Below are 27,863 nucleotides of genomic sequence, written 5' to 3'. Positions count from 1 at the left end.
TTTCAAATCTCTTTCCTTATGGATTAAGGGGATGTTACCACTTTTCGAAGATTCCAAGTCCAGATGTATATATAGTGGTTGCAAGAACGATTTGGTTGTGGTTAGGGGAAGGTTACTGAACAAAAATTGAGCACACCCACTCATGAACACGCACAAACGAAGAAACAAAAAGTAAGAGTAAATTTATTTATTTTCAATTATATAAGCCCCTTCAGGACGCCCTAGAAGATGGACATACACAACTTCTCCATCGGAGCAAACGCTACATCATAAGCCTAAGGAACGTTTACATGGCTGAACAAACACGTGCCTGAATAAATCAGAGAACAGCAAGTGTTTCAGATATACAACTTAGATAAAAAATTTAAAAATCGCTTTTGAATATTTTGTAGATAAGAAGTAAACATACACGATTAACAATTTACAACATGTAGGTAACAAAAAAAAAACAGAGTACAATGCGCGCGAAACAACATAAGGATGCATATGATAAAAACAAAACAAAATAAATGTGTAGACTGATACTCAAGAAGTCAAGCGGGGATGACGTAAATGCTCATGCACTGTGTAATCCGAGAAAAAGGAAGGAAAGTAGAAACTTAAGAAAAGTATTAATTATGCATAATGAGAGCCCCTTGTTCATGACTGAGAGCGTCACTCTGCTCGGATGATGACATCGATCCTTCTAATGAATGTTGCTAAAGCCGACGCAAGGGTAGTCAAGACGTCTAGTGGTTCTGTTCTCGTATGGCGACAAGAAAAAAATGAATACTTAATACATCAGGCCGAAATGACTAGTAATGTAATGTGTGTGCAAGTTTGTGGGTGTCGGTCCAGATTGCGACCGGGAAATATATTTTGACGTGTTCATGTTATTAACGTTAAGCAATAGCGGATATAACAATTGCAATTGCGAGTTCTTGCACTTATTGATGCTGTCGCGGCACTAAAAATAGTTGCAAGGTTAGTTGGGGAGTCAGTACTCTTTTTTTGTTATCGATGAACCTTGGACCCTTTCTTTGCATTTTTTCAGTTTTGATAATTTAATGGCTTATGAATATTTTTTAGGCTAAAAATTTAGTAGATTCTGGGGCAAGCTGGATATATGCTCTCAAATCAATCCATGTATATCTTCTCAGGAAAAGCAGTTTACGTAATGCTGCCGATGTTAAGTTAGCGGTGAGAGCGTGCCTTCTGAAGTGGGCGGTTCGTGTGAGCCTGCAATATTTATACTGGGAGAGTTTAATAAGTGGAGTACTTTAAACGCTCTTAGCGAAGTTTGATTGTTCTTCATTTCCCGGTACGCACATGCACACAGATTTGTTTAGAATTAATGATCACCTACCATGTCTCGCACCAGTCCATCACCGCTTCAGATTGATTTGTGAAGCGCCATGATTTTTTATTTCTATGCACATAATGCAGTCACCTGAAAATAGCTTGATGTTGCAGGTAATTTGAGCGGTGATATCAGTGATATAAATTAGAAATAGTAAAAGACCAAGGACGGAGCCTTGCATAACTGCTGAAGTTACCGCTGTTTTCTAGAAGGCGTATTTTCAATAATAATAATAATAATTGGTTTTTTGGGGAAAGGAAATGGCGCAGTATCTGTCTCATATATCTTTGGACACCTGAACCGCGCCGTAAGGGAAGGGATAAAGGAGGGAGTGAAAGAAGAAAGGAAGAGAGAGGTGCCGTAGTGGAGGGCTCCGGCATAATTTCGACCACCTGGGGATCTTTAACGTGCACTGACATCGCACAGCACACGGGCGCCTTAGCGTTTTTCCTCCATAAAAACGCAGCCGCCGCGGTCGGGTTCGAACCCGGGAACTCCGGATCAGTAGTCGAGCGCCCTAACCACTGAGTCACCGCGGCGGGGCAGGTTATGAATTGAGAATGGTTAAAAAGAAAGTCTCTCACCCAGCCTAGAACTTCCCCCGGTCCAATCATGCTTTGCGGTTCACGAAGTAGTTTGTTGTGACATATGTAATCAAACGCTTTAGAAAAATCTGGTAGTACGATATCAGTTTGACTGCAGTTATATCGAAGCTGAGCCCCATATCATGAGCGACTTCTGTTAACGGGCTGACGGTCAGCAGGCCGCGGTGGAATCCACGCTAGTAAGGTGATATCAAGTGCTCGTTCTCGTGCTCTAGAAGACCTGTTAGATGTTAAAAGTTTGTGTTCGATAATTTGATAAATTGTGCCAGTGATTGAAATGGGCCTGTAGTATGATGCACTACTAACGTCTCTGCCTTTTAATGATTACAACTATTTTTGCCAATTTCCAGCATTCCAGTAGCTTTGACGATGTAAGCGAGCTGCGGAATATTGAGCCAAAGTATTTACTCCGCAATTCGCGTATGATTTTTTAAAACCCGTTTGGTATGTTACCCGGACCGCTGGCTTTTTCCGCATCGACACGCAGGAGAACGTTGTGAATACCGGCATCAGTACTATCTCTCCGGTATCGGAAGTTCGAGTTGTTATCATCCGGTAATAACACCATTGTCTGTGGTAAACAAAGACCGAAAAAAGTTGTTGGAGTAAGTTACCCTTCAAATTTTTTTCCTATGATGTCAGTTCGTGTCCTTTTATGTCAATACGTCAGAAGTGGTCTCAGAACCTATGCGAGATGTTAGTAAAGAGGTGAGGAAGTCTTAGACTAAAGTTGTATTCCTTTGATTTCTTGATTTTTTTTCTTAAAGCTTGTAATGACGCCGGCTAATTTAGCTTTTATATAAGGATTACCGGCTTAGCCGTTTCACTTTGCGTCTGGCATGAATTACTTCTCGCGTAACGCGGGATTTCTTTGTTTTGAGGTCTCTTGTTTCTCGATGGAATACTCTTATATACAAAGAAAACAATTTCCTTGAAATGAAACCAGAGAGTTGACGTCCATGTCTCCTCTAGATGGTGTTTCAAAAAACGCCTTGAACTCACATGTTAGGGGGGTTATTATACTAGCGCCTTCAGCTTTATTAAAATTACTTACAGTCGAGCGGGAAAAACACATCTTCAATTTAAAATCTAGTTGCAGCACGGATCCTGGTATACTGTGCACAGAAATTACGTCAATGATATCGGGATTAAGTTGGCGATGTGAGAAATTCTCGCTTACAACTAGAACTAGGTGGTTAATTTTTTTCCTTATGCTTAATATGCGAGTCGAATGGGGGACTGTTTGATGAAAGTTGAAATTCGACTTTAAATCGATGACTGCATTTGAGGCCGGAGGGGTATGGTCCATGGCAGGATAGTCAATGTCCGGAGTTTAAAAATAACCCACGCAAAGGGAAAACGCTTGTTCTTTATCAACAAAGCTACGCGGCCCCCTCTAGACGGCCGATCTTTATGAATCACTGAGCAATTGACTTCCAGTGTCAGGCGAAAGCCACGTTTCGGCGACCGCCCCAATATCTGAACCTTAATAAAAAAAAAAACGATTTCGAGTCGGTTAGTTTTATTCTGTAGCATCCTTCTGGCACTTGCGTTGAATATATTTTTTTATTGCGTTCTTTTTCGACATGTCATTTGCGAGCTGCCGTTTTTCCTTTTCAGGGCGGTTGTTGTTTTTGTTGTGCCTTTGATTCATCCTTCTTTAGTGCGCGAGCATTTATAGTGGCCATTCTTATAGCACTTATAGTGGCATTGTGTTTGTCTGTTTGCTTGAAGCCTGTTTTGCTCACCTGCCCACTAATCGGTGGCCAGGTAAGCCCGCCGTGTCAGGCGGCAGCTCAGTTAATCGTGACAGGTTGCTCGGGACGAGCAACCAGGATCGCAACCCAACCCAAGCAACCCAAGTACCACCGATGGCAGCACCTGCCATAGATGGGCAGTGGCGCACCGTTTGACCACTGCACCACTGCGCCAAGAGGGGTAGGAAGACTCCCAGGGATCTATGAATTCAGAGAATAACCAATTCCGCATATATAGACATTAACCCATTATCGCCATCCGAACAACGGCGCCACTGCGCCAAGAGGGGTACGAAGACTCCCAGGAATCTATGAATTCAGAGAATAACCAATTCCGCATATATGGACATTAACCCATTATCGCCATCCGAACAACGACACCACTGCGCCAAGAGGGGTACGAAGACTCACAGGAATCTATGAGTTCAGAGAATAACCAATTCCGCATATATGGACATTAACCCATTATCGCCATCCGAACAACGGCACCACTGCGCCAAGAGGGGTACGAAGACTCCCAGGAATCTATGAATTCAGAGAATAACCAATTCCGCATATATGGACATTAACCCACTATCGCCATCCGAACAACGGCGCCACTGCGCCAAGAGGGGTACGAAGACTCCCAGGAATCTGTGAATTCAGAGAATAACCAATTCCGCATATATGAACATTAACCCATTATCGCCATCCGAACAACGGCACCACTGCGCCAAGAGGGGTACGAAGACTCCCAGGAATCTATGAATTCAGAGAATAACCAATTCCGCATATATGAACATTAACCCATTATCGCCATCCGAACAACGGCACCACTGCGCCAAGAGGGGTACGAAGACTCCCAGGAATCTGTGAATTCAGAGAATAACCAATTCCGCATATATGAACATTAACCCATTATCGCCATCCGAACAACGGCACCACTGCGCCAAGAGGGGTACGAAGACTCCCAGGAATCTATGAATTCAGAGAATAACCAATTCCGCATATATGAACATTAACCCATTATCGCCATCCGAACAACGGCACCACTGCGCCAAGAGGGGTACGAAGACTCCCAGGAATCTATGAATTCAGAGAATAACCAATTCCGCATATATGGACATTAACCCATTATCGCCATCCGAACAACGGCACCACTGCGCCAAGAGGGGTACGAAGACTCCCAGGAATCTATGAATTCAGAGAATAACCAATTCCGCATATATGGACATTAACCCATTATCGCCATCCGAACAACGGCGCCACTGCGCCAAGAGGGGTACGAAGACTCCCAGGAATCTGTGAATTCAGAGAATAACCAATTCCGCATATATGAACATTAACCCATTATCGCCATCCGAACAACGGCACCACTGCGCCAAGAGGGGTACGAAGACTCCCAGGAATCTATGAATTCAGAGAATAACCAATTCCGCATATATGAACATTAACCCATTATCGCCATCCGAACAACGGCACCACTGCGCCAAGAGGGGTACGAAGACTCCCAGGAATCTGTGAATTCAGAGAATAACCAATTCCGCATATATGAACATTAACCCATTATCGCCATCCGAACAACGGCACCACTGCGCCAAGAGGGGTACGAAGACTCCCAGGAATCTATGAATTCAGAGAATAACCAATTCCGCATATATGGACATTAACCCATTACCGCTGCTTCAACAACTGCCATCCGTGAACACTGGATCGGAGCACCGGAACCGAAGCGAAAACCGAACTAATTCGCATTTGGCCTAACTACGCAAATCGACCATCATTATTTTTTCAACAGCATTTCATTCTTCTTTCCGTTACCCCAAACATACCGTTGGCCTTCGTTGTAGAATTTGTTAAGAGAGAAACTTTTTCGCCCCTGTCACGGTTATGCTACGAATTATCTTAAATACTTTTTGTGAAGTCTCTAACTTTTCACAAGAAATCTTCGCCGAAGGACGAACCTGAAGTTTTATTGTTTAGGAGGTTTGATGTCCCAAAGGGACTCGGGCTATGAGTGACGCCGTAGTGGAGGGCTTCGGATAATTTGGGCTTCTTTGGTCCTTTAATGTGCGCTTATATCTCACAGTGCATGGGCCTCTAGAATTTCGCCTCCATCGAAATTCGACCACCGCGGCTCGAATCGAACCCGCGTCTTTCGGGTCAGCAGCCGAGCGCCATAACCACTGAGCCACCGCGTGGCGAGACCTGTATTTTTAAGCTTGAGCTCTCCTTTCAGTATTGACGCATTGCGTCTACAGTCTAAAATCTTGAAAATAACTGCTATAATTTTGTTTTCTGCCGGCCGCCCCAAACGATGGATTCGCTCGATCTCCACCGCGTCGAGCTTCAGTTTGTCCTAAACAATATCCATGTTCACCCTTTGTTGAAGTGTTCTGCTGGTCTTTTTGTATAAAACACTTAATTGGGCCTCCTTCTTCGGTTCACCAAACCTTCTGCTCTTTCTTCTAACCTTTCTGTTACTACATTCATCTGAGCGAGGAGCCTTTGGCAGGAAGTGAATTATTTTAGTGCGAAGGTCTAACCAGTTATCAGAGTTTTTGTGAACCTTGACCTTGAGGGTGACTTTGGCCAAGCCATAAATAAATGAATAAAATATTGCCGCGACTGGGTTTCGAACCCGCGGCGGCGCGAACAGACCAGCTTCGCTGGCCACTACAGGAGAGCACTATGCTATCGCCGCAACCGATCACGCCTCGTGTTAAACTGTAACGCAGTCTCGCGCTGGGCATTGCACATCATCGCCTTCAATAAGTAATACTACTATCGAACTAATATCGTCGCCAAACCAGCCGACGACCCAGCAAAGCGAACCCACCAGCAAACCAGGCAAAATACATGCTTGCGCACGTCTGCTCGGTTTTAACTACGTTAAAACTCTGCCATTTTCTTTTTTCTAGTTTCTCTAGAGCATAGGGCTCGTTGTCAATGTCCGTCAGAAGTTCTTACTTTATTTCTATTACGTGTGCGGGAATAACCTAAATGTGATTACAAATCACAACCAAATCCGGTCCGTGATCGGCTTCGATGTCACCACCCAGCAATAGCAATTTTCTCAAGCTTACAGTTGCTTGAAGCACCAGCCGCGGGCTCGGCGGCGTCAACAAGAATTGGTCGCTGGAGCGACTACACTCTAAATAAAAAGGAGTAAAAAGGGAGTAAGATGTCCTCTCGAGCACTGCCTTTTATGAAAGGGAATGCGCTAGCTCTTACTCTCTTTTTAATCCCATATAGACGTATTTGTGCTTAGAGTGTACAAACCCCGCAGTGTTTTATCACCCGCACAAGAAGCGAGAACAGGTTGTTGGTGAATCGCATTACGGCAGCGCTGTCGTGCCGAGTGGTTGCCGTCGGCGTCAGATGACAATGTACAGGCGTTTCAGGGGAGAGAAAGTGATACGCTTCAGACGAAGCGTAAGTGCCCCCTCCAATTTTTTTTTTGCATTTTGCAAGTCCATTATTGAATATAAATTTTAACACACGACGTTAAACAAAAGGATTAAATACTTGAGGTGGTTTATGCTGACTGTTACAGCGCGACTAGTGTCAGTGCCGTTGCCGTATGGTTTGTTTATTGTTATTATTGGTATTACTATGAAGGCCTTCGAACGACCACGGGTCTTCATATGTTCACAGCATGGGTTTTCATAAAACATGGGCTACAGCGCAGAATCGCAGCCAATTTATTGCACAATTTTGACTAGTCAGCATTTTTCGGCATGCACTAAAAAAAGAAAACAACCTCACTAACGTTTATTCAACGTAATTTCCGTGGGCCCAAAAACTAATAGTATGTATAGGACCTGCCAGAAAAGCGACAAGGACCATCTTATCAAATGTTGCCGCTTGTAAACGCAGCCCCTTCGGCAAGCAATACCTAGCGCAATGAATATTTGTCTCCTGTCTTCAACCCTGTTCGTGCCACGAAATTGCCTTTAGAAGCTCGTTTCCGAGCAACTTGCATCCCACTACCGCGTTTCCCTCGCAAATGTTTTCCAACAGCGCGAATGAAGTATCCCCTTCCAGGCTGCGCGTCCCTTGATAATGGCTCCCATTATTCTCGGAGGGCGAGTTCCGGTGATCAAGCGAAAACAACGTGGAAGTTAAAATAAATAAAAACAACAACCGGGAAAATGAAAAGGATGCTACAACGACTCAGAGGAAAGAGGGAAATTATAACCGTTTCCTTTTCGCAACGATATTACCGAAGGAACCGGTGCCAGATTGCACGTCCGCTTTGCACTAAAGCGTATTTCATTTTCATCGTCTCGACTCTTTCACTCTCTCTGCCGCATAGGACAAGAACGCGAGGCCACAACGCCCACGGAAAAAGTGGTTCTGGAGGAGAAACATGGAGCTCGCAGATTTTGCGTGACACTTAGTGGCACTTGCCTGACAAGGAAAAAGGCGTGCTTTAGGAAGCGGTGAGCCCGACCCTGGCCTTGTAGGCGCTGGGTATTGCTTAGGGGGTCTCGCTAGGGTGTTGGGATTAAAAAAAAACAACGCAAAAGGAGATATATAGGCCCTTCTCGAGTTGTGACGGCTACGCACAACAAACTGTCGCGAATATCCTCCTGCCTTTCTTCTTCTTCTTCGTCCTCTTAAGACATGGCACATACTCCCCTCTTCCTGCCTTTGCCTGCGCTTCTTCTTCATCATCTTCCACACTGCTTCTGTCGCTACAACAGCGAAAAGAGAGAGAGAGCTCGCGCTGAAATTCATTTCCTCCGAGAGAAGCGTTTAGACAGCGGACAGCTTAAATAGCTCAGGGAAAACCATCGCAGACCATCCGCTGAAAGCTCACCGTGGAGGCGCTTGAGAGTAGTGCGAACGGGAGAGAGGGCGGATGGAGCGAGCGCCCTCTACATGGTTTCTCTGGCGCTACCACCGCGCCCCTTAGCGGAGCACGTAACGGCCTCAAACTGGAGTGGCGGGTGCTCTTCGAGAACAGCGCACGGCTGAGGTGCTTCTCTGCGTTTCTCCTATAGCATGCTGCACTTTCTCTGCGAGCTCGAGCAGTGCGCGGCGCCACCGGCAGCCGCATTGAAAGGAGGCAGTAGGAGAGTAAAAAGATAGCGAAAAGGGAGTAAAGATAGGAGTGTAAAAAAAAATGTCGTAGCTATATAGGGTAAAAATGCAGTAATAGGAGGAGTCTAAAGAACTTTATGCTCAATTCATGTCAAGGCGCGAGAGATTTTGAAGCCAGAAAAGGTGCACACAGTGAGGGAGAGTTGGCGACGACCTAGGCGTGTGTGCATATATATATATATATATATATATATATATATATATATATATATATATATATATATATATATATATATATATATATATATATATATATATATATATATATATATATATATATACATATATATATATACATATATATATATATGTATATATATATATATGTATATATATATGACTTCACAGGAAGAGAGGAAGGACGGGATGGACTTAGTTTAGCGAACAATGGAAGGATTTTTTTTCTCCGTCGCTTCTCTTCTGCGCTCAGAAGGTTCTTTCCCTCTCCTTTCCTCTTCTATGGTTTCTCGGCAGTCCTTTCTTCACCATCGCTTCGTAAAAGTTGTCCTCTCCTGCGCAAGCGTAAAGGGCTCTCAACATGCGAGATTTGGTTAGTTGAAAAAGCAAATAAAAATAATATTTGGGCAGGAGACACTCTTTTCAAAAAGGATGGAGCAGACGTGTGTCCGGTCGACGTTTTTATAGACGGGCTCCTGTTGAAACGGCTGCTGCATGAAGATTGCTTTTTGCAGAGGGAGAAAAACCGAGACGGCGCGAGATTTTGTGAATCTCAGATTTCAGGACGCCGCGCAAGAAAGGAGTCGAATTACCTTTTGCGATCGAAAGCCAGACGTTCCGCTTGCAAAGAATTCTGTAGACTCACATTTCAACCCATTGCACGAAGCTGGTCAGCGCAGCGTCGAATGTAGGAGACTGGCCTTTGTGTAAGAGTTAGCGAGGTAGGCTGTCTAACGGTTTCAACTCGGCGTGAAATTTGCATTCACGCTATTTTGCTCGTCGTAGTGAATCGGCTAGGTCTATGTTCGATGCAAGCTGTCAATTAAAGAAGGCTTGTCCTGTAACAAAGGCCGGTTAAGGCAGTGTTAGGTGGGCTGAATATCAGTAGAATCTTGTCATTTCCGGCCTAGAACACAGGTTGCTATGTGTAAAAAATGCAAGGCAGGAATCATCTCGAGTTTCCGATTGCCGTGTCGCTTTAAGCACATAGCTTGGCATTCTGTTGGACCTACCCGCACAGGACGCTTGATGCGAGGTTTGTGTTCAACGTGTGGTGTGTGTGGTGACATAGAACATTACCTCTTGTGCTGTACTTTGTACAACGCGGAACGGGCTGTGTTATTCGGATCCCTCAAGAAGGCAGGAGTTCCTCACAGTTCTCTTCACGACATTGTTTTCCCGCGCGGGAGCCAGTCGAGTAGAAGGGATGCTTCTCGCCTTCTTCTACTTTACCTGCAGGACACGGATTTGGCCTCCTCATGGTGACCTCAGGAGTGTCTATTTGGGTTTTTGCGGACAGTGTTTCTGTGATTTCTATTTAAGTGTCGCTACGGTGGAGCAATTGCCGGCAGTAACTGCAAGGCTAATCCCACCGGTAGTTTACAACCACTCAACTCTACTCAACTCAAGGTTTGTAGCTGGAATTTATTATGTGCATCGCTTTTCGTTTCCTGGTCATGCGCCATATTTTGCCATTCTCTGCCCTCCCACAGAGTTATTGATTAGTATTGCGTTGAATCCAACTTCCTCCGAAAACACCGCAAGTCGCCCACCAGCTATTATACTTTACTTTTGAAGAAAGGTCTCATTAAATAATGGTTGGTCATTGGGAACCCTTAATTATTTTTATCGAAATTTCGGCTGCACTTCAGGATAAAGTCCAACAGTATCTGTAAGAAGCGATCTCTCAGAAAACAAGTTTTGACATGATGTCTTATTAGCCCCACTGCGCTGTTCCAGTCTACTCCACGATAGCCACGGTCGCTTCGATGTCATTGTGCGCTTGAGGTTCTCGCCAGCTCTCCAGCTCTCGTTTTTCACAACGAGAAAAAGTGGAAAATTAAGGTATAGAAGAATATAGTATAGATATGAAATTTCCGCGAAAGCATGTCATCATGTGCCTAGAGAAAGAATCTTAATATATGAAAATGAAACACATTAGAAAAAGAGCATGTTTGTGCAACCTGCCTGTGATAGCGAAATTGTGAAAATAGGTTGCCAATGCATCGTAGTGCAACGAGTATTCATGGTGCCTTTAATTAATAAAAACAGTCCGATTGACCAACAGTGTTCTAAATGTAAGTAAAAAAATATGATTTCTGCCCTCTTTTCAACGTAGAAATTAGCAGTAAAATCACAGCCTCTGAAGTTGCTAAAGCGTAAGTGAAAAAATAACAGAAGGACTCTGCTTATCTCAAGCTAGCTTGCGTAAAAAAATCATTGTTCCTTATATTACGAAACGTGACCGCCACATCTTCGCGTTAGCAGGAACCTTTTCGCATTACCTCTGGACGTCGCCGACATGAAAGGCGTCACTAACCGCCACCATAGTGCCCTTGCTGTGATCAGTACGTGACATCTGTTCATGTAGCGTTTCCGAAACGGGCGGTACACCGAGTGCTGGACGGATAGATGGACGAGGAGAAAGGGAGGCTTTGTAGAGAACACAGTACGTATAACCCACCCAGGCTCAAGGCACACGCTGCTGCCCCACGATCACGAACATGAATGACACATGAAGAGGAAGACACGTGTAAATGCTGTCCCTGTTACGTCATCATATCTAACCCTTGGCAGTAAATTACGAGGCGCTATTTGCATTTCTGGGACTGCGAAACCTTTTAAGAAACTGAGGTTTTTGAAACAGCGCGCCTTGACGTCGTGCCAAATAAGAACGCGCGAATATCATATACGTGGTGTGGTGGTTTCAAGCAGAGCTTTGTAGAGGGCGTTATTATACGCTCGCTAAACTGACTGACTGACTGAAAAATTGTTTAGAATATTTTGTATTATTGTCCGGGATCATTTAGTATTGAACACCGTAGAGTGCTTGACATCTTGCGCTCGTGCTTTTCAAAGTGTTAAGACTTCATTATTCCAGGTCCTTGAACCCGCCTGCAGACTTCGCGCGTTGCTCCACGTCAGCAGTGATTTAACTTTGGCCTGTTTTCTGCCGACGTTTTCTTGCATCTGTTAAGCAGGAGAAGTTGCCGTGGTCAATAACAAGTGACGGGAACTCTCATATATGATTCCATTTGCACAAATTACAGGCGAAAGAAAGTTAATGCTCCCGCGTGTACATAATGCAAAGTTTGGCTCTACAGTTCGACGCATGACAGCACTGCCTGTTTCATAAAACCAAAAACTGCGCCAAGACTATCTTTCATAACCGGAGTTCAATCAGCCGAAATGTAATCTGTACACGTGTGCAGGGGAAGATGTAATCGATTATGGGGAGCTTTCAAAACACGCCATTGCGTTTCGTTAAGTTCACCTTCTTGTAATATTGCCGCCGGGCTAAGAGACCATTATTTCTTGACTTATTCAAATATTTACTTCATTGAATCACGAGAAGTCATCTGCCAAATAAAATGATGAAACAACGCGACAAAACATGAGCAATTAGAGTCCGTAAGCGCAGTATTCTGTTGCGAATTCAGCCCGCGGGGCTACTGTGGTGAAAGGAAGCGCTAATTGTGTCCGAAAGAATTCACACGTCAGCATTTCTCGGACGACAAAAATAAAACTGAAACGACAAAAATGAAGAGAAGCTGAGGAAAGCTGCGCAGGGGATTGAATGAGACGTTTTTCTGCGTGATTTGTGCGCGAGCGACAATCAGCGCTTTCCAATTCGCTTACGTAATCGACATTTAACGCACTGACATTCAAAGGAGAGTTAACAATGAAGAAAGACAGCGCGAAGTAATTTGTCGGTGGCCTGACATTCTGTACGACAATGAAATAAAGCTTTTAATGCCCGAGTTGGAAAACTGATGTCAGCTTGGCAGCGCGACCGCCCGTTGCACGCGGACAGTTATATTCTTAATTTGTCGTTCCTTATTGGGACGCTTTGCGACTGTCCTGTGACAAGTCATTTTGTGCGTATACGATGCTGTTCTTGGCTCCAACGATTAGTGTTGGCTCCGTTGTCGCGTAATCTCTCGCTCGTTAGGTGGGCGCAGCTCCGCGCAAACCTAAAGTGTCAGGCGAGGCACGTCTTAAGCACGACCTTTCATTTTCCCGCCGTGCGACGGTCTTGGGACGACGACTTTGTTTTGTTTTTGCTTTCCTAAATATTTGGAATGATGGCGATTCATTGAGATGGAACCCGTATAGTGACTGCCCTAAGAGTCAATAACAAAAAAAAAGGCGTGGGTTGTGTAGAGATAATTATTAAATTGTTTGCGAACGCAATTACAGAGAAGTATGCTCGTAGGCAGCTAAAAGGTAATATTTGCGCTTCTGGTATTATAACAGCAAAGTTTTAGCAAATGCCCTCGGCTCACGCTGCCTAAATAACTTTTCGCACTCAAGTTATATGCGGACTGAACTGTGCGCTTCGAAACTGGCAAAGAAGCACTCATAAAAGTTAGTTCGAATGAGGTGTTACACTACGAAAGGAAAGGGCGCAGACCAAAAAGGTTTGGGTTAAAAGGGTTTCTGGTCTGCTCATGGAAGCGTTGTTAGCAAAGCGAACAGGAGGGACATGGGGACTCCAAGTTATCTATGACTGCAAATAAATAAATGACCAATTAGGCTTATATGACCAATTACGCTTACCTTCACCTTCCCTTAAGGCGCAGCTGAGGGTCCCCAGTTTACGATTTCGCCTATACTTCTGTGACGCGACTCGAAATCGAAGGGAAAACCGAAGCGCTGCCACACTCAATTCGAATTTGGCCTGACCACACTATATCGTCCATCATTTCTTTCTGTTATATTGCTTTCATATTACACTGGCCTGCAGCATTATTCATGTATCATCCCACAGTAATAATGCCCTGCGGCGCTGCAGGTATGTAGAAATAAATAAATGAAAGCAAATGTTTTCCACTACCGCGACTAGGCGGGCGGGACTGTTATGTGTTGCCACAAGCCTTCTGGCGCAGTGTACAAGGCTTCCGTAATGGGAAAGCCGAAGCGCCTTTGTCCGCGCCCCCTGCTCCCTACTAACGTGGTTATCCCGGCCCAACAAAGGAGAATCCGGCAAACCATTAATTCCACCTAATGTAGCGTGAAACAGCTCCTGCAAGATAGCTTGCATTCACAGAGGATGCGCCTCGACCACTTAATGACCCTGTAGACCCGCGGGTTTTCACCAAGTTTTTTTTTCTCGCTAGACACCCCGGAGAAAAAAAATGAAAAAAAAAATCACATTGACGCCAAATGACATTATGTGTTAGCAATGCAATGACATTAGAAGCGGTCAATGCCTTTACATCGAGTTGGCTGTCATTCTTTCATGGTTGTGTTTGCGAACCCCAACACGTCTGTAGTTAGTTGTTTCCCCAAATGTGTATAGAAGGGGCGACACGGACACAATTCAGATCTATCGAAACGTATAGTTGTCAATTTCTTTATGATGACGACACTTCCTGTCTGCTGACGTCAGCTCTGATGCTGTGAGGTATGTGACCGACGACGCATATTTTTTTCCCGAAGAACCTTCTAGCGCTATCGAAATGAACAGAGGACGATGAGAAAGAAGGTACGGGTGGTTAAGCTGAGAGGAGAGCAGTCTTCTGCCAAACGTCCCTCTGCACTTAGATGCGATCGCCATTGTTTCATGTTACCGTTGTCCTCGGCGCTTTAATCTTTACTCTCCATTCCACCTCTCTATCCCACATCTTTGAAGGACACATTGTGACCACACGATATACATATCGCTTGGCTTTAGGCTTTACCTGCGATTTTTATTTTCTTTCGTACAGAGGGCAAATTTTAAGCCCACGCGCAAGACACAGATGCGTCGGAGCCGACTGCTCGAGTGATTGCAGGTATGATCACCTAGTGACCGGAATGAAGTCCTAGATCAAGCACTGATTATAACTGAGCCGCAACGGAACGACAAAGCTTCGCGTTTTAGTGCAAAAGCATACTTCACGGGGTCAAACCCAACTGAGAATTTTGTGGTGTCCATGACCTTGAGGGTGCAGAAAGGAATAAATATTGCCGCGACTAGGATTCAAGCACGCGGCGGCGCGAGCAGATGAGCTTAGCTGGGCACTGCGCGAGAGCACTATGCCATCGCCGCAGCCGATCACGCCTCGTGTTAAACTGCAGCACACTCTCGCGCTGTGCATTGCACATGGTCGTAATAATAATAATAATAATAATAATAATAATAATAATAATAATAATAATAATAATAATAATAATAATAATAATAATAATAATAATAATAATAATTGGCTTAGGGGGAAAATAAATGGCGCAGTATCTGTCTCATATATCGTTGGACACCTGAACCGCGCCGTAAGGGAAGGGATAAAGGAGGGAGTGCAAGAAGAAACGATGAAAGATGTGCCGTAGTGGAGGGCTCTGGAATAATTTCGACCACCTGGGGATCTTTAACGTGCACTGACATCGCACAAAGTTCTGTGTGCGGCGCGAAGGGGTCATATCAGCTTAACCTCCATCACAGTTTAACCTGAGTCTAGTATCGTCCCCAAACATGCCGACGACACCGCAAAGCACAACCATGAGCCAATCAGGCTAAGCCCATGTGTTTGGTTTAGCTACATTAAAACCCCAGCACTTATTTTTGCATGCCATGGTAACCTTTGACCCTTGGGGGAGCTCTCATAGAAAGATAGAAAAGGAGCTGTCACGAGGAAGCCAGCAAAAAAGACGGAATATTGCTACCCTTTGTGCTATCTTAGTATAGAGGAACCTTTCTTGGGCTCTAAAAGTTGCACCACCGTCAATTTAAACAGTGCCGCATGGTTTTGTATTCGGTTAATCGTCTCTTCAAGGTGTGTAGCACTGTACGGAACTGCCACGTCAGCTATTGTAGTTTTTGAACAGCAGGGCAATTTTCGAACACAAGGAACGCAATACAAGGTAAACAGATGTGGTGAAATTCGAGGATGGTGGGGTAATTTGCTTCGGGCTTTTCGATGTACATGTCTTTGTCCCACCTGCAGTTCGGAGAAATTGCGCGCATCCAATTTCCGCTGACGAGGACATTCGGCAGAACAAAGCATTCAATTATCGTTGAGAAGGCAATTTTTTGGTTTTTGGTTATGGGGGGTTTAACGTCCCAAAGCGTCTCAGGCTATGAGGGACGCCGTAGTGAAGGGCTGCGGAAATTTCGACCACCTGGGGTTATTTAACATGCACTGACATCGCGCTGTACGCGGCCCTTTAGCATTTCGCCTCCATGGAAATGCGACCGTCACGGCCGGGATAGAACCCGCGTTTTTCGGGTCAGCAGCCGAGTGCCATAACTAATAAGCCATCGCTGCGGCCGGCAATTTTTTTAGGACCAATGAAAAATAAGAAAAACAAGCGAAGTGAAGATGGGGCATTGAAGCTTATGTAAAGTGAATGCTCGACGAGTACACTGGACGGGAAAGTATTCCCTTCTTTATAAAGACGAATGGCTTCACTGGCGCACACTGTTTAGCTCTCAGAAATGTTATTTCGCGGCGCTGAGATAAGTGATAAATTCCTGATAACGTTTAGTTCGCCTCGTTTTCTGCTGAGTAGCCGAATCACAGTTAGTTGAGTCACGTATTCATTCGTTTCTTCCTCTAAAAATTGACAAAAGGTAGATTAAATGATTTCATCAGCATTCGCTCAAAACTCATTTTATCGACCACTTGGCTGCGGTCTATTTTGCGTTATAGATCTTGTGTTACATGTGGGGCGTTATCTTCGATATTTTCGATAAGGCCGCTCGTCCCTTTTTCTACCACGAAGATGCATAATGAAATTGTTTTTAGAGGAAGGTAAAAAACAGGGCTATGCGTGCTAGACTTGCGCGCTAGCTGCTAAGTCCTTGTCTTCTGTCTTCCGGATCCATCAGTTAATTTCTGTGCGGCGAAAGGAACCGCACGCACACACACACACACGCACATATCAACTAGAGTAGAGAAATAACCATCACGGTCATTACAGTCGAGCGTCGTTTTAGAATGAAACGGTTTATAAAGAAATAGTGAATACAACGAAGCAATGACGATTCCCTTTGGAAGCTCTGTCATCACGGGCTATAACGAAGCTACGGTTATAACGAAGTAATCGCCGGGTCCTTTCAACTTCGTTATAACGAAGTTCAAATTGTGTATGCCACAGGGACGCTGGAAAGGAATCTGTCGCTTTGGTGGACTCACCTTCTTGACGAGCTGTATGGGGAAGCAGACCTCTCCTGGTGCCGATCCGGTGACCTTGTCAGGCGTCACCACCTCGCAGCCGGCCAAGCTGACCGATATCACGGGAACCTTGTCCGAGAGCTCGTAGTATGCGTCTAGCTTCTCCGCGTGCAACGCCACGTACAGCCTGCGAATGCCGAAAGTTCCAAAATATTCGTTAGTGTCCTCTCACTGTCTCTCAAAAATTTGTTTTCCCACCTAATATCACCTTCTCTTCCCAATTCTACAAAGTAATGTCTCTAGATGTTTCCCAATGGGTAGAAGCTTTACCCATACGTGGTGTTTGGCTGGTCAGGGGGGCTTGGAAAATAGGTTTTTAATCTCACTTCGTGGTGACCAAGAACGCCTTAGTCATCACGTTCTTTGGACAAGCTGCCTTTATAGCATTGAAATCAAATCACCAACAATAACAGTCTAGCTGCAATCGCCAGCTATCATGGATCATAGATGTGTCATGAAATATGCATGCATTATTGTCACACGCCTTACCAAGCTTGCAGTGTGTTTTAGCTTTATGAAAGGGCTTCATGTATCTCTAGTCAACATTGTCACCCTCCATCCCTGCTTTGTTGTGCTGCTGTTACCTTTTTACTATATTCTCTTCGGGATGTGCCCCTATGGTGAACACTTCCTTAAAGTCTGCTTCCATGCAGTTCTGTTGTACTCAACTTCTACACCACCTGAAACAACCAAATTTTTTTTTTAGCTGTAAACTACCGCAGTTGTGACCAAATGGTTATGCATCCGCCTCGCATGCGGAAGATGCGGGGTTCGACCCGCAGTACTGTCGGGTACCCACCGGTGATACAATGGGTACAAGCTTTCCCCTGGACTGGTGCGCGGCTTTTCAAGGATGAAATGCTTGGTAATCGAAAATACCTTGTACCATGGAACTCTTTGGCCATAGATGCCCTTGCGCCATAAAAGTCCATAATCATCATCAGCTGTAAACTACGAAACAATTCAAGCCGGTATTGAGAAGAAAGGAAACCAATTGAGGCCGCAGCAGTGCACTGTAAGCCCGTGTAAACACTTTATGGCATACTGCTCTCAATAAAACACGCGTAATTTCTGTGCAGATGATGTCGTCAACAGAGTAACAGCCATTCTACACCCTACTTTATTTTTTAGGTGTTAAATGAATCCTACTGCGTTAGCAGTATAGCCTTCTTTCGGCGAAGAAGCCGTGGACTGTGTAAAGCCTCCACCCCTCAGCGCCCCTGGCGGCTCGGATCGGGTCACCATCCGGGCATCATGCGGGCTCGGAAAGTGCACCTCCTCCTCTGCGCATCGTCCAGTAGGTTCACCTGCGGGCAGCCATTCCCACCTATGGGTCAATGGCCAGCACTTAAACAGCCCACCTCACACTCCATTATCCATCATCGACCCGCCCACCTACCACCTCCACCTTTCAGGAGCCTCCTTCCAATAGAGCTGCACTTTGCCGGGGACCTGAAAAGCCAGGGCGAAATAAAATTCATAGACGCAGAGCGAACGCAACCAATGTAATAGCGAAGTGTACAACAAATACTGCTAACGCTGATTTGGCGCATCACATATTAAGTTCTCCTGTGCATTTATTTTTCGATTGCCGATATGACCCTATAGATTTGTGGTGTGACAGGGGTCGCAAGGCTTTCTTAGGAGGCCTTCGTCCAGCCGCACATAATGAAGCGCAAATTAACCTTTTTTTTTCTGATAGCAGTTGCTTTGCACCTTGCTGTTCGCAGTTTTTGCCAATGTTGGCGCGCCAATACGTTAAACTACAAAATAGAATGTTTGCACCAAGCCTGAGCACCTGTGGCTGTAATCCCGAACTGAAATTTGTGGGCTTTATAAGCTCGGCGAATGTTCCGGAAACTGTCTATCTGCAGGTTGTTTCAGTTTAAATTAGTGTATGCGTTCATATGTGAACGCACCCTGTGATCGCAGTTCGGACAGATGAGGTATGAAAGTATGCCTACAGTTGCTATAAGTTTGCACACAAGCACGAAATTAGCGATCGGGATGATAGTATTCGCTGTTAACTACCACGAAACTACTGGGAATATTTTACCGAGTTTTGTGTCCGCCTTGGTAACTTTCGCCGCGCTGATGTCCTGCTCTTCTTAGACTTTATTTTTTTTGTTAGTCCCTCGAAGTGCGAACTTGAAGGACGGCTTCGATGTTAGAACATGCCCTTATTTCGGGTCATTATTTTTATTTACTGCTCTACACATCATCAATCCCTTATTAAACGCAGCTTGATTTTTGGTTGGCCGCTGCCGCTAATTGGATGTTTCTGCGAAAGCCTGATCTAAGCTACTCTGTAAAGCAGCGGAATGCCCGCAGTACTACGTGTGGCAAGCAGCCTTAACCTGTGCCTTCTTTAGAGCGGTATATTTGTGTCAGAGAAATTCTGCAGGTGCATGGGGTCGGTATGGCGGCATGTCGTTTACTTCCGCGACCACCTGCTTCCGAAAAAAAATTGGCAATGGCTTAGCTCTGCTATGCAAGGATATACGTAGCGAGAGGTATGTTTCCCTGGCTGAGCTCGTTGTGGTAACTGTATGTGTAGCAATGATATACACTGGGTATACACATCTTTTATTCATTTTGCTTGACAGAGACGAAGACTGCCCGATGATCTGCGAAGTAGCATGCAGCGGTCTCAATTTTGTCGATGCAGTATTTCGATTTGGTAGAGCCTCTTTAGTATACAAGCTCTATAGTAGTTCCCCATTGTGTAGTCTGGGCGTGAGGGCCCGAAGCTAAATTAAAGTAAAACTTTTCTTTCATATACTGACCTAAGAGAGTATTGTTTCCTGTTAAAATCACCGAAAGTCACACACAACGGCGAAGCCTGCCTTAGCTTGGTATACACGTGGCAATCACATCAATCGTCTGCTTGACAGATGCTCCCGGTGCCACGTAGACTCCTTGGATGATAATTCCGCTTTCCAGAAGCCGAACACAGCAGGCTTCACCATTATTCAGCGCTATCAAAGGGAGATGTCTGACAGCGGTGATACCTTGTTTCACGTACACACAAAGTCTAGCGTTCTGGTTCAAGCCAACTGCCGGGCGACAACCTCAGGATCGGAAGAGTTAATCTTCTCTCGTCTATACCGCCGTTTAGCAGCGGCCGGACTCTCCTTCTCTGCATGCATGTTAAACGTTGTGATGCAGACGCCCACTATATCTCTGCCTTTTATACGCAATCCTGCGCATGTGACGCGGGGTTCGGGTGATAGAGCGGCGTGCCGCAAGGCGGCGACGAAGAACGAGGCGTAGCTTTGGGGTCTCTCAGGTTACCATGGTATCGGCGCATGCGCACAATTGCTCATCCGCGTGACGTCACGCTCGGCTTTGACGGTGGAGCGGGCGCGCGGCCGTGGCGACGGCGAAGCGCACGCCGCACTTTGCTCCTCTTCGGTTGCCAAGGTAACGGCGCATGCGCACAACTTTCCTCTCCCATGTACCGCGAAATGCTCGACTGGTAGCCCAGTGTAGCTCTCGCTACAAAAAAAGCCGCCCATATATTCACCAGCCAAAGAGGATATGCAGGTTACGGGGAGCATGCTTTCTCGACAATTAGCGTTCTGTCGTCACGTGACGCAGGTGGGCCTGGCACTGGGTACACTCCCAAGGGAACACCCAGCACCCTTCAGAGTACACCGAGTGCTCGCTCAAGGACACTGGGTCTACATTAGATTCAAGTGGGCCCTAATCCTACTTGAGTCACATATCCACCGATGACACACTGTCGAGACCACGCACTCCCTGGACAACTTTCTCATTTGCAAGGAGGAGTAAGAAGTTTTCTAATACTGCCTACTACGTCACCGAAGGTGGCGCTTGCTGCGTTTACTCGACAGAAAGCCCTCAAATTAGCTACGTTGGAGAATGGAGATGAAGCAGTACAGTGGAGTGGTGCGCCACATTGCCACGCGAGCTGACCTGAACCAGAGGTGGTCTCCGGAGAGGACGTGCAGATATCCGTCCTTGATGGGCAGCGGCCTCACGGGTCGGGACAGTTCGGCCACGCAGTCGTTGGCCTCGTCCTCCTCCGAGCTGGCATTGTTGGGCGCGGCTCCTCCCTGCGGCTGCGTGTTGCAGGAGGAGGCTGGTGGCGTCGTGATGGCGTCCTCTCCGCTTGACATCCTGCGCAGCCGTCGGAACCTCAGGCCCATGACGGCCGGCGCGCGGACGCTGCCATGGTGCTTGTTGCTGATACCACTGCCGACTCCGCCGCTGGGCGAGCCCCCGCACCAAAGTGGAACGTTCTGGAGCGAACAAAGGGAAGATAGTACACTTCATTAGGCTCTCTGTCGGTAGTTGGCCATGGTGCGCATTTATGTATTCGTGAGTTTCACGACCTATAGACGGCGTCACCAAACATGCAACATGACGAACAACTGGAAGGTAGCGGACGACAGACGCTTCTCAGCGTTCATTTAATAAAAGATTTTGTGACCCGACGTCACCTGCTCGTGCGTTGATCCTGTTTATTTTTGTGGGGTGCTAATAACAGCTTCAGTATCACGCTTCTAGATAAAATACAGAATGCGTGAAGAAAGTCAGTGCGATGTCCAACGCCCGATATCGTACCTGTCACAGAATGGGACAGGCTGACTCAGTATAGATTACACTCACGCGGATGAAAGTGTTTGTTCCGGCCTTGATATTGTGTTTAACCTAGGATTTAATTGCTTGCGGCTGTAACACTGTAGCGATAGGCGCTGTGGTGCTGCTGATACCGGGTTGACGGGCTTTATTTCTACCCGCGTCGACTGCATTATTTACATGCGGACAATGTAATAGTGAGCGTGCTGTGCGATGTCAATGGACGTAAACAACCACTTGCTGTCAGAATAACCAAGACGCAGCTTTGGCACATTAAATTCAGTCTGCAGCTCAAAACGATGCTATTTACGTAGTTACAAGTTGTAGTTACAACACGCAAAGAGCAATCTATGTTTGATGGGCGAATCCAGCGTAAACTGCTTCGCCCGTCAAGCGTAATGCACCAACTTGCCCAGCAAGCCACGTTTCTGAAGCCAGATTAACCGACTCCTAAAACCCAAAAAACTTAATGCTTATGCTGCTTTTAAAATAAACATATCAATGCGCTGCTTCACATCGTTGCGCAGCGATTCTCAAGGATATTGGATCCACGTGAGCTATTCTATTTACAAATACTATAACTACTACTCCAAGTGATAATTGGGAAAGAACAATCAGTACAGTACGTTGACAATTATCTCACAGAGTTATAACCTCACATTAACAGCACAACAAAAATTAGCTGCGGTTTAAGTATACTGTTGGACACGGTTAGAGAGCGAAAGCTGTGGTGTATCGGGCAACTAGACGCGGCTTGGAGTATGTAACGTTGTGTGCGTTCCGGACACTGGATAGGCAGCGCGTCCAACCTGACACACTGGCAGGTGGCAGTTAAATAGTTACCCGCCACGGTGGCTCAGTGGTTAAGGCGCTCGTCTACTGAGCCGGAGTACCCGGGTTGGAACACGACCGCGGCGATCGCGTTTCGATGGAGCCGAAACGCAGATGGCGCCCGTGTGCTGTGCAATGTCAGTGCACGTTAAAGATCCCCAGGTGGTCGAAATTATTTCGGAGCCCTCCACTACGGCACCTCTTTCTTCCATTCTTCTTTCACTCCCTCCTTTACCCCTTCCCTTACGGCGCATGGGTTGAACGATCTCGTCTGCAATCTTCGTCATAGGTGTTAAGCAAAATCTACAAGGACATTCAGCCGGAATGCAGATGGTGTCAGGAACTGGCAACACTTTTATAAAGGTTGGCCGTACGAAACAGGCCAACGTACGCAGTAGTGTTGCGGGTCGCGAGTGCGCATGCGCAGAACGTTAGGTACCGCTGGGCCGATTGCGTACGTACGCACGTATCGTTTCGTTGCGTGCGCGCGCGACGGGCACATTACGGGATGGGTTTGACAAGATGGCGGCTCTCAGCTCACCTGCTTCGAAATAAATACATGTCGCCGCTGCATTCTTCGACGGGATAGCTCGCTCAAATGTTAGCGATTAGCTTTTTTTCGCACTCTCTCGCCCATACGTAGAGGTATAAACGATAACTAGCCCCTGTTTTTCAGATAATATGGCAATTTTCAAGCTGTTAGGATTAGCTAAATGCACTGTGTTTGCCTCGTAGCAACGACATCCGGCGAAACACTTCTCTTCCTTTTAGTCACTTTTTACATTTTCTTCTATTTGCTTAGGCTTTCTTCTTGGAACAAAAAGAAATGCTCGGAATGTAGCCACCTCCGTTACCAGTAATTACGGATCAAAATTTCTGCTACCCAGCGTTGATGTGCTTTGACGTCTTGTCACTAGATGGCGCTACTGCTTAGACGTGCCCTTCAGGGAGGCTACGGCGCGGCAAACTAAAAATGTCGTGTTTACACGCTTTACAGCGTACGCAACGCAGTAAGAGATGCGTACGCGAGCTTACTGCGTACAGCGCCGCCACCGGCAGATTTTATGCGTGATCCTTCTCTCGAGCAGCGGGAGGCTGTGTTGGCCAGCTCAGACCCAGTCGTCCAGACCAGTGCCGTGGAGTGGGCCAATCAAGTTGCCGTCAGCCATGGGTTAATGGCCATCTAGCACGGAATCTTCCACACATGCGTTCTGACGAAAATAAAGTTTTTCCATCCATCCATCCATCCATCCATCCATCCATCCATCCATCCATCCATCCATCCATCCATCCATCCATCCATCCATCCATCCATCCATCCATCCATCCTTCCGTCCCTTTACGGCGCGCTTATGGTGTCCACATATACATGTGAGACAGTTACTGCGTCATTTCCTTTCCTCAAAAACCAATTTTCAGTTAATGGTTAATCGCGAGAGGTTGCTCACCCAATGAACACTGCGGCCTATTGCTGCAGTGCCGCGTGTATGCCACAACGTTGTCAGCGCTAACGCATGCAGCCCACATCTCTCTCACCACCGCTACGTACCTCAAAGCACGATTGAGGCGTACACTGACCAAAAGAGCCAGTTATGCGCCCTTACTCTCATATTAATCGGACTCTAGCGCCAATGAACAAAATGAACGCCGAGGGCCTTAAGCTTCAATGCCGCGCTTCTGCCGCAACGTTGTCAATACCAACGCATGCAGCGCACATCTGTCACTACTGCCACGTAGCTTAAAGCGCGACTGAGGTGCCCACTGTCCCAGCGGGCCAGTTATGCGCCTTTTCTTTGCTTTCGAAGCTCTCGCTCTTCATCGGTTTCGGCGCAGCTCCGGACCGGCTGATGGTCGCCGTAGGTGAAAGCGACGTAGTCGGCGAAACTCGCTGAACATGGCGTAGTAAAGCCTTCGGTTTAAAAGAAATGTTGAAAGAAAGGAATTGGAAAGTAAAAGGCGCAATAACTGTTTCATTTGCTGTGGACACCTCAATCGCGCCATAAGGGAAGATACAAAGGAGGGGTTGGGACAAGGGACTGGAAGAGAGTGTCTTTTGTGGACGGCTTCGAAATAATTGGATAAAAATTTAAGTATTTTAGTTAACATCGGGCTTTATTCGCGGATATGTTTACGGTTGCTCGAGGGGATGCTTGTAGCGCGACAAGCATCCCCTCGAGCAAAATGAACCAACTCGCCCAGCAAAATGTTTTATTGAATGTTTACGGTTGTACGAATTGCAAAACATTTAAATAAGATGATAGAATGGAGTTGAAGGCCGTGTATTCTCAAAGTACCTTCCTCGAGGAGGAGGAGGAGGAGGAGGAGGAGGAGGAGGAGGAGGAGGAGGAAACTTTATTATACTCTGCGGTTTTGGGGCATCTTCAGAGATGTTCTCTCCTTGGTTGAATCCCCAGGAGTCTTCTCTGTCGAGCTCGTCCACATTTAATCAATGGTAGGCTGCCCTCAGTCCAGGGCTCCGCTAGCCACTGCCGCCCGTTGAGCTCGCCATACTATACCTTGTTGGTCTTCACAGCGGTCGCTGGACAGCAGTCTCTCCCATTGCTCCGCACTCGGGTTTTGTATTTGGGGACCGCGTGTATGTTTTGACAGGCCCATGTGATGTGATATACTCTGGGTTTTTCGTCACACCATGGACATTTGTCCGCGTATATGGTAGTGTGCATTTTGTTTAGGATGTGTAGGTTTGGGAAAGATCCTGTCTCTAACTGTCTCCAAGTGACAGCTTCCTATCTGTAGAGAGATTTGTGCGGAGGAAGATATTGGATTCTTCTTTTTCTGTAGTTTGTAGTATGGCCGAGTATTCCTTGTGTGCTGGCACGAGTTCTGTGGTCTCCTCGGATGCTCGGAAAGTATTGTATCCTCGAGCTATCCTGCCGGCCTCTTGGTTCCCTGCCACCCCCGTGTGCCCCGGTATACACACAATTTTGTGTGTGGTCGTTTCATTTTCTTCTTCGTGTTTTTTTAATTATGTCTCTCGTTGCGAGGAGTATATGGAGATTTTTACTCAATTTCCATACATGGGTATTAAAAATTTTAGTCTTTTATTTTACAAAAGCTTGCAAAAAACGGCGCAAACGTCATATTTTAAAGGAATAAGGAGATCAAGCCACAAATTAAGAACAGAGAGGTCACATAAGAGAACGTAATCTCACACAAAGTTGCCCCTGGAGCCTGCCGACAGACACGAGCGTATTAATTAGTTCAGTCTAGTCGGCCCTGGTGGCAAACGCATCTTTTCCAACAAGGCATTAAAACAGAGACATCTGGTTCAGTCTAGAATCGACTAAAATGACTTTTGCAACATTTCCGTAAAAGCATTGGACTCAAAAGCATCAACTGGGAGATAATTCAAAACTACGCGCGGAAAGAAAGCGTACTTATGAGAGTTTGTTTTGACAAAAATGGTTGGTCTTGAATAATGATGAGTATTCATTAGCATCCGTTTGATGATTAGCATATGAGGAGTAGTTCGCATTATTTAGCCGGGTTTTTTAGTAGAGACCTACATGTATTCCCACCAGACACTCGGAAAGTGAAAAGGAAAAACCTTCTAGTAAGAATTGGTGGCGCTACGGTTTGATGTACTCGGCTTCATACTGCATGTTAAATTAGTTTCAGAGTGACAGATGAGGCAACAACGAAAAATAAAATATGGAAAGAAAGAGCTGTACACCTTGAATATTTCTCCAAGTCGTTCGACCTCAGTATTTCGGCTAGCTTCAGACTTCGACCCAACCCTGCCGTGGTTCCACGATGCCTGGTAAACCCCTCCCCTGAGGACCGGACCGCTGAACGCGCAGATCCCTTCTGCTGTTTCAGCCCGGCTACCGTGAGTGACACAATGTCTTCTCTTTTATCCCCTCACTTACGTCTTCCCTCGCTGACAGTGCCGTTTTCCCCTTGAGCGAGATCGGCATCCGCTTATCTCCCAGTCTCTCCCGCGTCCCATTATCTTTTCATCTCTTAATCCCTTTTCACCGACGTCCAGCAGCCGTCCGGATTCTATTAGGGTTAATCTCCCAGCATCTTCCTTCATTCCATATAGTCTTTGTGTCTTCCCAGCGCTGCCTGACGTGGACGTCCATAGCTGCTGGAGTCTTCGCTTGGACAGTGTCTCGTCTCGTTGATGAACATCGGGTAGTGGGAATGTGCGAATATTGTGAGTGTGCAAGCACTAGACGTTACCGTGAGTACTTCCTGAAGGGAAGCTCGAGGAAATAAGGACCAATGGCAAATGGCGCTGCCTGTACATGCTGCGCTGCTTAAGATGCTTGTTCATTGTTGCCAGCCACAGCAAGTCTAAAAATAATTTAACTGGTAGTACATTTCATGCGACCACTAACAAAGAAACACTCAGTCTCATAACATGGCACAACAAGCGCTGGTTTTTGATACCGCCAAAAAAAAGACATAAAGCGGGAACTGTTCTTTTTCTGTCAGTACAAATTGGCATAAGGACCGCTATGGAATTGCTCCGAACTTCAGTAGCACGTTTACGCGGTTTGTGAGAAGTCAACGCGTAAATACAACGCTATTGTGGATAGATTCAATAGTCGGTCCCTCCTTCGTTTACTTGCACATGCATTTTGCTTGTTTTTTTAATTGGTTATGAGGCACACAATCTTTTAAGCGAAAAGTTTCGAATGGTTATTATTACAGATTACCGGTTGTAAGGCACCGTGCCGTAATTTTCTAAAGGTGTGTATAGAAATTTCACGTTCCATATAGATTATTTGTATTCGTTCTTACGTGACGAATAAACGTGACAATGAAATGTCCTTTATTTTAACATCAGAAGTTGAGAACAGCATGGCTGAGTCACATTAATCATATTTTGAGCAACCGTACCAACAGGCAGAACAGCCGAATGACCTCTTGTGCTGGCTTATATTCGCTTATATATAGGTTCATTCGCACAGGCTGTGTTCGGCATGGGCATCACCTCTAATACACGGAGGGCTGCTAAGCCGCTGCGGACAGCTCCTGACAGGCCACTCATTCTCACACAAAGAGGGGGATTGTCCGGGAAACTCTGAAGGACGCCCTGCGGTGTCCTGCGCACGACGGCTTGACGTTTCCACGTCTTGCCGCAGTCTCTGTTGGAAGCGTATTTTCTCCCGCTGTCGGCCGCTTCTCGTCCCAGGTGAGCTCTTTCGAGTACAGGTCGTCACGTTTTCGCCTCGGCGTGGTACATTGATACTTCTTTACTTGTTTTGACAGCTTTGCCTAACGCTACCGGAGTATGGAACGGTATTGCACGCCGTGACATGGCGACTATTGAGAG

At 46.1% G+C, this 27,863-nt stretch overlaps 1 protein-coding gene across 5 annotated transcripts in view; it reads right to left on the bottom strand.

Annotated features, from left to right (window-relative positions):
* LOC144121052 (uncharacterized) overlaps nucleotides 1-27,863 on the bottom strand; it is a 173,026-nt gene that overhangs the window by 94,818 nt on the left and 50,345 nt on the right. For all 5 annotated transcript variants that reach the window (XM_077653973.1, XM_077653974.1, XM_077653972.1 and 2 more), the window contains exons 2-3: nucleotides 21,062-21,387; nucleotides 17,084-17,249 (exon numbers count right to left, since the gene is read on the bottom strand). In XM_077653973.1, the coding sequence (XP_077510099.1) occupies nucleotides 17,084-17,249; nucleotides 21,062-21,294 (399 nt within the window). In that variant the 5' untranslated portion in view covers nucleotides 21,295-21,387. The remainder of the gene's footprint in view (nucleotides 1-17,083; nucleotides 17,250-21,061; nucleotides 21,388-27,863) is intronic.

Source organism: Amblyomma americanum, chromosome 2 (genome assembly GCF_052857255.1).
Source record: "Amblyomma americanum isolate KBUSLIRL-KWMA chromosome 2, ASM5285725v1, whole genome shotgun sequence".
NCBI lineage: Eukaryota > Metazoa > Arthropoda > Arachnida > Ixodida > Ixodidae > Amblyomma > Amblyomma americanum.
Note: the sequence above shows the minus strand (reverse complement) of the source record. Positions and strands in the feature narration are given on the sequence as shown.